The 12,981-nt window shown below is 36.9% G+C and overlaps 2 protein-coding genes across 3 annotated transcripts; one reads left to right on the forward strand and one right to left on the reverse strand.

Annotated features, from left to right (window-relative positions):
- The first annotated feature begins 41 nt into the window (after positions 1-41).
- On the forward strand, positions 42-6,583 carry LOC129246941 (transmembrane protein 87A). 2 transcript variants are annotated; one of them, XM_054885700.1, is made up of 11 exons: positions 42-134; positions 208-360; positions 477-537; positions 609-691; positions 781-1,023; positions 2,131-2,301; positions 2,366-2,649; positions 2,934-3,143; positions 3,226-3,346; positions 3,405-3,558; positions 5,299-6,583. In XM_054885700.1, the coding sequence occupies exons 2-11, from the start codon at positions 247-249 to the stop codon at positions 5,526-5,528; spliced, it is 1,671 nt and encodes a 556-aa protein (XP_054741675.1). In that variant the 5' UTR covers positions 42-134; positions 208-246; the 3' UTR covers positions 5,529-6,583. The 2 variants fall into 2 exon arrangements, with proteins under 2 accessions (XP_054741675.1, XP_054741674.1); XM_054885699.1 differs by having other exon boundaries at positions 57-138.
- Positions 6,584-9,292: 2,709 nt separating this feature from the next.
- LOC129248091 (F-actin-capping protein subunit beta) lies at positions 9,293-12,492 on the reverse strand. Its single transcript, XM_054887525.1, has 2 exons — positions 12,195-12,492; positions 9,293-11,586 (listed from the first exon to the last, which is right to left on the reverse strand). The coding sequence occupies exons 1-2, from the start codon at positions 12,195-12,197 to the stop codon at positions 10,759-10,761; spliced, it is 831 nt and encodes a 276-aa protein (XP_054743500.1). The 5' UTR covers positions 12,198-12,492; the 3' UTR covers positions 9,293-10,758.
- Between the last annotated feature and the right edge of the window lie 489 nt (positions 12,493-12,981).

The following is a 12,981-nucleotide window of genomic DNA, read 5'->3' on the forward strand; positions in this document are numbered from 1 at the left end:
CACACACATATAAATATGTTAAAAATGACAATCGGTAGAAGGAGACTGTCAGAATTTTTTGTCTTTCGTTTTGTGTTCTGCCTATTTGCTGAGTCTGCTTGTTGACGTCGATTTTCCGTGAAAATTTTGTGATTGTTGGTATAAATTTCTAAATAAGAAAATTTATTATAATCACTTTTATGTATATTATATTCAATTTGGTTGCAGAATCTAAATCTCAAATAAGGGAGTGGTAAATAAATAACAATGTTGAGAAGAAAACTACTGGTGGTGGTGAAAGCGTTTCTAATGGTGGCTTTGTTTGTGCCAGTGACGCATGGAAAATCTGATCCTGGCAAAACTATGAAAATACTAACGCCGGTAGGTACTAAAATATTATTTCAAATATAGGAAATATATGTATATATGCACATCTTCAAATCAAATTGCTTCAACATAAAACAAAATCTGTTTCTTGTGTTTCCTTTTGCCCGCAGAGCGCAAATGTGGCACGTGAGCAGCGACCATTACTAGCCAACTCTAAAATAAAAGTGCACAGTAAGTTATATATTTTTGGGAAATATTAAAACCATTTTTTAACTAAAGCCGCTTTCCATGATTCCTCATAGTCGAATGTGAAAGCCATGAGCAGTTAAATGTTGTCGTCACATGGACACTTTTTGAACGACCATGTTGGTATGATAAACGCTTGGTGAGTAAATGCTGCTCATAACATTAATATATGTTCATATGATTTAGCTCCTTGGTTATAAAACAATCATAATGTATTAATAATTACAGCCCGAAAGTTTGTACAATGCTTATGAGCAGCAATTGCAATTGCAAAACAAATCAGATTCCGGTTTCATTGCCATGGACACGAAAAATTCCTTATGTCCAATGCATCCAATTTTGTTACCCGAAAAGCCATGGCCAATACGAGAAACAACCGCTGCAGCAGCAAAAGCGCCGGGCGAAGCTGCAACGTCATCACCAGCCACGGGTGCGTTGCAATCGGCGAATACATTCAAACATCCTACAGCGGTAAATAAAAATATACATAATATATATTTGTTGAACCTATTACGAACACTAGGTTAGTGAATGATATCCAAAACTTTTGTTTTCGCAATGCTTTTTGACATTCACTCATCAACTAATGCGATAAGAAAACCTAAAATATTAAAATGCGTGCAAATGGGTGTGTGCGGCAGGTTGTGTGTCATACATACCCTAAAAGTGGGAATAACACATTTTTATCGGTAGACATGTTTATCATATAGCAAAAAAAACAAAAAAAAAAAATAGAAAGCAGGGTATATTTGTTCTAAAATTAATTAAACTTTAACAGAAAGTCTAACAGATGTTATGACTAGCGGCACCTAGACGAACTTGCACACTTAATTTGTTTAAAAAGAAAAAAAATTACTTAGAATTTTTGAACGCAATTCAAAATAAATAATGGGGTATGGGCAGAAAAAAAACCTCTAATGTAGCCTGCTTAAACTAAATTTCTAGCAAACAGTTTTGGTAATAATTTATCAATAGGTTTATGATAATGTCTTAGTTTAGTTATGAGTTCGCTACAAACGAGTAAACAATATTAGAAATTCTTTCAAAATCGTACGTTCCCTTGACTATCGGGTATGTGCAACCATAAGTCGCACTGATCAAGAACTTGCCCCGCTAGGGTTTCTGTGAAGTGTATGGGAAATTTTTCATGCTATTACAACAATACAAACAGTGGCAACAATTTATCAGTGGCAGTAGTACCAAAAGTTTTATAATTATGATTTATATGGAAGACCAACATTCACGAGAATACGAACTGCGTAGCCTAAATAGTACTCGGCCCAAATAACAAATATACGTACGTAAATCATACGTTCAGTTGATCCCTATGTTGAAAACTTATCTTAGTATTCCCACTAAGGAGCGTTTGTCTGACTGTGTCGAGGAAAGCTTTAGTAAATCCACATTCTAGAGCATTTTTACTTGATCAACAGACAGACAGATATTATATATCTAATTTTTAAAATATATGCATTATCTGTGAATTCTTAAGTTAGTCAAATATTCAGTTGTCATAGTGTGCTATTCTTCGCCAACTTCCTATTTAGTGCTTTTTCAATATTTTGTTTCTCTCTCCAGCCATATGCAAAAACAATCATAACTATCGGCAGAGATGGCATCTACGATTTGACACTGAAAATTGAGGCTGCCAAAACATCCGACGCCTCAGACTTTTCCTCGTTCGTTCAACTGGATATTGTTGGGCCGGATGGCGGTTACCTCTCGGCCATTGATCACCCATTGTTGGCGGTAAGTTAAACCCCATATTATACATAATCTAAAAAAAAATAACTCATCTTTTTCACACCGCTAGTTCTATGGCATAATGTGCGTTGTCTATGTGATTTTCGGCGTTATCTGGCTCTCTGTGTCGTTCATGCAATGGCGTGATCTGTTGCGCATACAATTCTGGATTGGTGGCGTCATACTACTGGGCATGTTAGAGAAAGCCTTCTTCTACGCGCAGTACTACAGTTTGAATACGACAGGTGTTCCCGTGCAGGGTGCTGAACTGGTGGCGGAATTTGTTTCGTGCGCAAAACGCACCTTGGCTCGCATGCTTGTCATTATTATGAGTCTAGGATTTGGCATTGTAAAGTGAGTATATCTACGTTGCTATCCAGCGCGAACTACTTCCAAACACTTGTGTCAATACTATTTAGATTTTTAGACAGTCATTTAATGGACAATGACCTGATAATTAGCTTATATAAGTTTTGTTTTTTGCTCCGCGTGCAAATAACAAAATATTAGCTGGTGGCTTTTGCATTTTGGTAACAAGGTGTATTTTATTAGTACAACAACACCCATATTTGTGATATATATGAATTAATAATTGAATGAATTTTTTAATTTTTTCTTTGTTCTCATCTTTGCTTTAGACCGCGTTTGGGTCCAATGCTTCATCGCGTGGTCGGCGTTGGTGCGCTTTACTTTGTGTTGGCCTGCGTTGAGAGTTATTTGCGTGTGACAAGCACGAAAACCGATGAGCAGCTGGTTGCCGCCATTCCCTTGGCTGTGCTGGACACAGGCATTTGCTGGTGGATATTCACCTCGCTGGTACAGACTACCAGAACGCTGCGCTTGAGAAGGTGTGCAAATTTGCGCATCGTTTAGCATACAATTAAATGCGCTAATTTGTTTTGCCTGTGCTTAATATTTCTTTTCTTTCAGAAATATGGTTAAATTGTCGTTGTATAGACACTTCACAAACACACTGATATTCTCGGTGATTGCATCAGTGATGTTTATGTTGTATGCATTGCATGTGCGCAAGACACAGAACTGCACACCGGTAAGCTGGCGTGAATTTGAAATTAGAAAACAAAAAATTATTTTCATTCGTTTTACAGGTCTGGCGTAATATTTGGTTAGATACCGCCTTCTGGCATGTGCTTTTTTCGGTGTTATTGCTGGTGATTATGATTTTGTGGCGCCCCACAAACAACAATCAACGCTATGCCTTCACACCGTTGCTTGATGCTCCCGAAGATGAGGATGACGATGGTAAGTAAACAGTAACTGAGCTCAAATCAGCGGTAGTTTTGGTAGCTGAGCTTGCTTTTGGTAAATACCAGCCATAGAAAGTCAAATGTTATATTAACCCTCCGTTGGACACCTTTTTGAAAACCTTCGGTTGGGCACCAGGGTCTCGCTTGTTATAGTCCTGTTCGAGGATCCTTTTTAAAAGGTTATATCCATAAATCGATAGAAAATTAAGTTTTAGGAAGCTACCTGGAAGCTCAAGTCGTTAACTGTAATAGAAATATGTTGAATTCACGTAAAAAGTGGAATAAGCCAGTCTGGCCAGACCCGGGAGCCCAACGGAGGGTTAACTATACAAAAGATGATCATGACCATTTAACCATCTCATCTAACACACCTATCCAACTCGTCCAACCGCGTAAAAACACTAGGTTCCCGGCGTACCATTAGATGACCTCGATGACAAAAGTTAGTGGAGCACAGAGCAGGGCTTAATACGAGTATTGCTACAACAGCAATAAAAGGGGCAAATTGGTTTTTGTTTATTTAAGTTTCTTTTTTGCTTGGAAATCTATTTCCTTAATAGTTCAAAGCATCAAACATTCCTGCGCAGGCCTGTATATGCATCTTAAATATCTATTAATCCTACATGAATCCTGGCTTATGAATCAAGACGATCTACAAGAGAGAACCTTTTTAAATTTGTCCTTTAAAACTAAGCTATCGGTAGCGCCTATTGGAACGGAGTTTAATGAGCGAAACTTCTCTGACCTACAATATTGTTGTTGTTGCAGCAGCTTAACAAGTATTCCCCCTGGAGTGACTGTCATTGGCCCGAAATAAATTCTGGTCGTTCCGGTAACGTAGAACGTGGATCAAATATCAAAAGACAGCACTTTCTCAACTTAACATAATCTACTTTATGCTGTAGATTAGATTTCTCTTAAATGTTTAAGACCTCCAATACTCTTCATAAGGCGAAAACAGCCTTAGAGGCCGTACGACGAAGGATTGAAGTGTTGACCTGACTGTACCATTTGTCTAATGGTCCAATTATAATTTGACCTTATTCTTAATTGATCCTGAGCCTTTCTGTGGACTTACAAAGGGTCACATCAAGGAACTTTTCATAGGGTGGAAGGAGAAGAAATTGGCGAAATTCTATCGGTCAGCGACAAGGGGAAACAATTCCTAACGCCGAACACAGGAATTTCCGATAAGCTACTTTAACTGAGTAGAGTAGACTTAAGACTTTTAACTGGTTACTTTACAGGCCACTTAAACAAAATTGATCTCTCTGACACCATCATTTGCCGATTTTGTGAAATGGACACTGAAAATTCAGAACTCATCCTTGGAAATGTGCTGCACTATGCAGAAAAGGGCTACACTACCTTGGTGGTATTGATGTGCAATCATATAAATTATGGAACAATAAACCCCAGAATGTGCTAAAATTTTTAAACAGCCTTAAAATAGAGGGCACCTCAGCAGGCTTTCCACAATAGATCTCTTTTGCTCGCAGTGCGCAGTAGCCTAATAATAATAATAATTTGGCCAAGTTGTGGCATTCGCACGAAATCTATTACTGAAATACGCTAGCGCTTAGTCCCTGTGTTCAAAAACACTTTCTAATATTTCATAAATGGTATTTCTTGTGCTTACCATTAGCATCCTATAGCAGCACTCCTTCTTATGGAAACATAAATAAAAACTAATAAATATCTAAAAAAAATGTGAATAATATTTCCATCCCAACAGAGGAAGATCAATTTGTCGCCGATGCGTATGGCGTAAAAATGCGCAATTCCCATACAAATGGCGGTACCAAAACTCCACCAAATTCACAGCGCGCTACAACAACCGAGGAGGATGATTTGCGTTGGGTAGAAGATAATATACCGTCATCAATAGCGGACCCAGCGTTGCCAGTTTTGGATTCGGACGAAGAAATTATAACTACGAAATTCGAAGTTTCGAAAATGCAATAGATTTAGACTATAGTAAGAAAACAAAAAAAGAAAAAAAGAAAAAAAAAACAGCACGACACACACAATAAAAAAAAGAAATACCATTAGTTATTTGTGATTTTCTATGTTATTTTTTGCTAAAATATTTGTTACATTAATCATGAGACGTCTAAGCATTGCAAATGCAGCATTCTTTCATTACTATTATTGATTGTATTTATTGAAAGAACTTTTAATTTATCTTTATTTACATTAAATGATAAACGACTGCAAAAAACAGTCATTTCAAATATAGAGCCGACAAAATATTTAAGTATGCACAAATTAAACTAGTAAATTTGCAAAATATGCGCGAAGTCTAAGCAAAAATATAAAAAATTGGGTTTAAAGTATTTTTCATCTTACAATTTTTTCGATAATTTTCTCACACATCTTAAGAGTTTTAAAATCTTTGATTTTTAATTTTTTTCAACACACTTTATTCTTTCCAAATATTTCGCTATACACCTTCCACTCAGTCGAATGTGTGTTCCTACAAATGCTAATAGAAATATTATATAACAATAAAAAACAAAAGAAAAAAGAAAACAGCGTAAGAAATGCCTAGTCGAGGTATCAGTTTTAAAAGTAGTACACAACTACATATTTGACAAAAAAGGAAGGAGTGAAGAAAAATATTTTGTAAAATAATTGCTAAAAACTACATTTTATACGTGTACTACATATTTAGATCTAAATGCTTATGTAACCATTAAACGAGACGTAAAATATTTTGTAAGTTGTAGATAACTGTAAAATGCTGCGGCATTATAAATTATAATTGTTTTTAGTTTTTAAAAATAATACGCATACAAAAACACATAAACACATGCACCCACTTAAAAATGTTGTATGTAATTTAAAATTGAAAGGCCATTACTATATAAACACACACACACACACACACATATAATAAGTATTTTTGTATATAGATAAAAATTACATATGTGAATATGCTGTTTTATTTTTATTATTTTTATTTTTCAATTTATACTATTTCCTTTAAAGTTTATAAATATATGCTGAATATCTAAATATCAATACATAAGTCTTCTTCTTTATTGGCGAGATAACCGTTTACGCGATTTTGGCCGAGATACTGAAGCGCGCCACCAAGTGAAGCCAAGTCCTTCTCCACCTGATCTTTCCAACGCAGAGGAGTCCTTTCTCTTGCTCTGCTACCACCAGCTGGTACGGCATCGAATACTTTCAGAGCCGGAGCGTTTGTATCCATTCGCACATGACCCATCTAACGAAGCCGCTGAATCTTTATTTGTTGCTATGTTGTCTATGTCTATGTTGTCGTTGGCGGCCGCCGTAGCCGAATGCGTGACTACTATTCGGAATTCAGAGAGAACGTAGGTTCGAATGACCAAAAAGAAGAAAAAGTTTTTTCTAATAGCGGTCGCCCTTCGGCAGGCAATGGCAAACTTCCGAGTGTATTTCTGTGACGAAAAAAGCTTTTTATAAAAAAAATCTGCCGTTCGGAGTCGGCTTGAAACTGTCGATCCATCCATTTGTGGAAAAACGTCAAGACGCACGCCACAAATAGGAGGAGGAGCTCATACATATGTATATATATGTCTTTGTTGTCGTTCCATCGCTTACAATATTCGTGCAAAGTTACAAACATCTTCCACAGAATCTTTCTCTCAAACACTCCAAGGGACGCCTCATCGGATATTGTCATCGTCCAAACTTCTGCACAATACTATAGGACGTGCATAATGAGAGCCTTATAAAGTGTTTTTTTAGCTGCATAAGAACTATCCATATCGATAACTATAATTTGACTGCTGAGAATGGAAAACTGTGTTGACATTTCTGTTCAGTAAAGTTTGTGGCCCTATGCTACCCTCGTGGAAAAATAGGAGTTAATATATAAAGTTTGACAAGTCGTCATGAATCGTTTTACGCCAGAAACCCGCTTCCAAATTGTGGAAATTTTTTTTGAAAAAATAAAGAAGCTCGTAAGGTTCATAGAGCACTGGCGGCATCATCGGTCCTTATTCCTCCCGAAATGAGGAAGGCGCTGCTAATTGAATTTTTTTTTCCAAAATTTAATCAGCTAAACATCAATAACATTTGGCCCCAACAAGGACGGCGCAACTTGCCATACAGCGCGCTTAACAATCGGTTGATTGCAATCGTCAAGACACTATTGACGCAAGATTTATTGGAAAAAGTAGTCTGATCGAATGTAACTCGTAGACGCGGCGGACATATGCCGGATATCATGTTGAAAAAATAAATGCCATGGAATTATCTACCGGATTACAATAAATAAAATTCATTCCAACAATATTTCTGTTTTGTATTTATTTGTATTTGTATCATTTTAAGTTTCCAAGCTTTAAAAAACATCCGATACATGGATGAAGAATGAAGACACAGTCAGCAGCGCATTCCGCATACATTTTTGCCAAATGCTTCTAAAACGACAGCCCTTGGCCGGATATGAATATGCGTCGTAACTTAGACTTGACTGACGTGGGAGCTGTAACTATCATTTGCCTGAGGTTACATAGATGCAGCCCATTTAAATTACAGCAGGTGAGGTTCAGTGATTCATGACTCAGACCGAATTATAATATAGAAGACAAGGATTACAATAAGTAGGCAATAATCCATCGATTTGTGCTCTGAGATGTTGAGATCTATTGTGCGCTCTTCTCTTCACTATACTCCGCTTTAACGTACACCACAAGTTGCCAAGGAGCCGAGGTGGTCGCTGCCAAACACCTCAAGCCTTATTTAAGCGTAGGCCGGGCAGACGTACAGAAAGAGCTTCGCCGTCTCATCCTTCTCTCCACATGTTGGGCAGAGTGCACTGTCTGAGATGCTTCACCTTTTATATGTGCTTTGCCTGTCAACAGTTCAACAAGCTGTCTACATTCCCTTCTGCTTAATGACAGTCTGTTTTGTACATCTGCAGCCTCTCTCAGTTCGCAAGTGGGTTGAAGTAACCCGTTTGCTAACCGTGTCTTTGATGGCTGCAAAAGAGAGTGGCAGAACGGGCTCCAGGCGCCAAAGAGGTTCGCCTCAGAACCCATCGTAGCTAAAGAGTCAGAGGTCTCGTTACCCGCGATACCCACGTCTCCCGGAACCAGTAAAGTATTAGGTTATTATGTCTACCGAAGTAGTTCAGCCTGGATTTACAGGACTCAGCTACCTTTGAAGTGAATGGAGAGCAGTTTAAGGGGCAGACGCATACAGATCTGCCTCTCTACCTGTTTTCCACAACAAAGTTCATTGATTCTTAAATAGCATTCATCTTCGATTGAAACATAGATGCGTACATTCCAAGAGCAAAATGAAGTTTTGCGGCGCCGGATTCCACGAAAGCCAGCACCGTGCTCGGTCCTGGAACCACCCGTGAAAATGCGAAAACAGTGTTTGCCGGGCTGATTTTCAGAGTTTGACCACAATTGAGCCTTTGGCAGCACCACATTGTACCTCTGTATCGATATAGTTAATATGAATTTAGTTATTCTAAGAGCCTAAAATGGAGAATGCGGCTGAAGTGATAGTTTTTGGCCGGTTATAAATTAATAAATCCGGGTCGTTTCGGTAACATGGAACATGGAAAACATTCTCCATAGATGCATGCTGAAGTCGTTTCTAAGTTCCTCGTTTCCGTTGATGCCTTGTTGATCCGGGATCTGGCGGCACTGCATGCTATAAGTCATCAGACTGGCAGTCTTTTTTTTCAATATTTATATTATATATGAAATAGTATTTTAAAATTTAATTTTTTGATTGTTTTATTAGTGTCTTGTATAAAATTTTGCACATTTGTTTTGCGGTTTTTAATTAAATCATATACAAATTAATACGCTCGAAACTATGTAGACATTCGTTAAAGTAATTCTTTTTTTAATACAGGCTCGTAATAAAGCAAACTATGTATGTATATGTATGTAGTTATATTTATAATAGTTTGTAGAAATAGAGTTTATTTTATTGCCGCTAATGCATAAACTTATCATGGTAAATACACAAATCAGATGTTTGGTTTTTATTTTTATTTTTTTCTTTATTTTATGTATGTAAATATATTAATTAAAATTATTTAGAAATTAACAGTGGATTAGAGCTCCACACATATCCACAGTAACTTAAATATTTATTGTATATGTGTATGCATGTATATTTACCATCGTAGACAGAGAAAAAAGTAATTATAATAAGAGAAAGAATAAACGATACAACACAGGCGTTCACGAATGCGTAGGGCGGGGAGGGCGCTCAAAACAAATGACAAGAAGTGCTTTTGTTTAGTTCCGTATTTTTCTTGTTAGTAGCTAAATGACAATCAGATTGTGGCGCTTTATAATACATATTGATTCTTTTCATGGGATATCTATGTACGTCTAAATTAAATGTTTTGCCTGGTAACTAAGATACATCAATGTATATTCTCTAATAATTACATAGCTCGCCCTCAAACTTTGCTGCATTCCCTTTTTGTTTAATGCATTTTTGTTTCTTTTTTTTTCAAATTATTTCAACAAGTTTAACAATTGCTACATTTAAATTGTTTACTAAAAAATCACCACTACTGAACAATAATGCAAATGCTTTAGCTTATGTGTTAATGTTACTTTTTCCATTATATTTCGATGCGGTTATTTATTATTATTATTATTTTTGTTTTGATTTTTAACAGTATGCACACGCAAATAAATGCCACATTTAAAAATGTGATCCCACATACCTATAAATATATGAATACATGCATGCAAGAGGGAAATCGTAAAGGTATATTATGCAATAGAAAAATTTGTGAATCAGTTTGTAGATTGGTATTTATTTGTTGTCATATCTTAAACGTAAGCAACCACCTTTTAAACTAAGCGCTTTAGTTGCGTGCGCGTGCTGTCTGTTCATTACTCTTTCTTATCCATATTAGGTCTTCAAAACTTGGTTTGGTTTATTTTATAGAATTTTTATATAATTGCATAGATTTTGTTCTTTTGTTCCTTGCTTGTGTTGTATAATTTTATTGTTATTTGTAATTAAAAGAATGGCATCTACGTGTTTGTATGTAGACCATGCCAACCAAGCACTCTATACCTGCTGGTACAACTTCTTTTACAACGCTTCATTATTAATTCCTTCCCGCCCCGTACTATTGCTGCCGTTTCTCGCCGTTTGCAACTCAAACTACGTCTACAATGCCACAGGCATATTCCCCCACTACACATGCGATTCAGTTCGATTCTGGTTTTACGTTACGTTTTAGGATCGCCGCAGCCAAATCCTGCTTCATGGCTACCTCTTGTCGTTGATCGGCTAGCGGCTGAACACTTCGCAACCCATTTATAATATCCTTCGTCTTGCCAAAGTATATTTCATTAAGCGTGTTACGTATTTTATTCTCCATCTCTTCTACCATTTTGCCAATGTTTACAATATGTGGCGACGATTCACTCACATTGGCGTCTTGTTCCGTTTGACGTGTCAACGAGCCACCCAAGTTCATTGTGCCTGAACCTTGTTTGTTTGTTTGCAGCCACAGCATAGCTGTGGAGGTTAGTTTGTAATGTGCCGTTCGCCCCGTAGGCTTCTCCTGCACCTCAACGACGTGAATGGAGTCCCAGCATCCACGTATTTTTTTATTACCATCGCCTGCTTTTTTAATCAGCACTACCGCTGCGAATCCGTGCTCCAAGTCCCACAGGTATACCGAGGATACGCCACCTTCGTAATACATCTCACGGTATTGATCAAAAGCATAGTTTGCCTCAACCTCTAATTTACGCAATCGATCGGACGGCATTTGACCGTCCTCTAAAGGCGGGTAGTAAGTGTTTGACCATGGTGATCGGTAAGAATCACCATCGCGGTTGTAATCGCACAGGAGGTAATCTTTGTTATATTCCTTATCTTTTGCGATTTTCAGTGGCTGATCCACCGATGAAAGCAAGTCTTCGCATAGCTCCGGCGCCAAGTCAATTAAATCAATAAGATTCTTTTCAATTTGTTGGGGTGGCAGGCGGCGCATCAGATCAAGCGCACTGTCCATTTGTACGTCCGACTGAAATAAAAATAGGAAATAAATGTAATAGATTAATTAAGCGTTATTGAAAATGGTTATTGTATTTTTGAGATCAGAAAATAAAAAAGGTGACAGGTTGCGTTATTGTTTTTGTTCTAAAAGCCTTAACTTGTTTGACCATTATCTGCCGAACATTAATACATTTCGCTCCGGAAATGTAGAACCTGGCATTATTGTTTATGTAGTTTTGGTTGAACTACGGATTTAACAAGCGGAGGATTCAATAATTGGCAGCACCGCATCGAACTTACTTAAATCGGAAAAAACTTCCAAAATTCGAAATATGGTTTTCAGCGATCCATATGCATATCACCATTAAGCTGGTTTATTATTCACTAAAATCACAAAGGCTATGACTATTACAATACGACACTAATCACAACATTAGCTTGAACGATTACCATATATGGGCATGGTTTTACGCGTAGCACTCTTGCGCCTGCCCATTGCTTTTATACACGCAGTGCACCGGCACACCTTCAAGGCCAGTTTTAAGTCGTATCGCATTGTTTTAAATGGCGCCTAATAGTCAACATTAAGCCACAATTTTTAGTATAAATTGCAAAAATATCAAATTTATTACTCACCATTTTGGCTGCTCCGGTAGTTCGACGTTATCTCCCTTTGCTTCTACTTCTTTTTCCGAGTTTTTGCTTCACTTTCAACTTGGCCCTATTGTGCAAAACACACACTTATATTGATTACTCTTAGTTCTAATTTCGTATACAAAACGCAAGCCTGAATATGGGTGAGAAAATATGTGGGTGGAATTTAAAAATTTAGTTATTTTTAAACTAATATTCCAGGGAATTCGTGTGTATTAATACGTTTGCTAGGCCTTGTTTTTTTCAAGTAGAGGTGGGCGAATGAGCAATACCTTTTGACAGCTGTCAATGATGATACAAAATTGTTGCGAAGAAGAAAATTATAAATTGAGACAGGGTGTAGCATGTTAATGATTAAAATCTGAAATGACATCAAATTCTCAATGATATTACATATAAACAATTATTATAAATTTATTAACTGTAAAGGAAAAATCTATTAATTAAACATATCGTGTACATTATTCAGTTTTTTTTTCAATTTATGGTTAAATTTACACATGCTTTTATATTTGTACAAATATTTGCACATACAGTTTCAACAACGATTATTCCGTGCACCTCTGCGCTTTCGACGTGTCTTGACATTTGACCCAATTTGCCAGTATTTTTCGATCAATTGCACAATTGTCAAAAAGCGAATAATGGGAATCTGTCATCATCAGTGTGCTGGATCTTTTTATTTTATTACTTCCCTACTTTTGTACGTTGCAATAAAAAATTTCACCTTTTCTGCTGAAAAAATTTTCAAGTGCCTTATTGTTGAGAA

Source organism: Anastrepha obliqua, chromosome 5 (genome assembly GCF_027943255.1).
Source record: "Anastrepha obliqua isolate idAnaObli1 chromosome 5, idAnaObli1_1.0, whole genome shotgun sequence".
NCBI lineage: Eukaryota > Metazoa > Arthropoda > Insecta > Diptera > Tephritidae > Anastrepha > Anastrepha obliqua.

What these genes read in the sequence shown, in the direction of transcription:
- LOC129246941 (XM_054885700.1), top strand. Translation starts at nt 247, where the DNA reads ATGTTGAGAAGAAAACTACTGGTGGTGGTGAAAGCGTTTCTAATGGTG. An exon ending in GTTGGTATGATAAACGCTTG is followed by an intron (nt 692 to 780) that starts GTGAGTAAATGC and finishes TAATAATTACAG; the next exon opens with CCCGAAAGTTTGTACAATGC. An exon ending in CGAAGATGAGGATGACGATG is followed by an intron (nt 3,559 to 5,298) that starts GTAAGTAAACAG and finishes CCATCCCAACAG; the next exon opens with AGGAAGATCAATTTGTCGCC.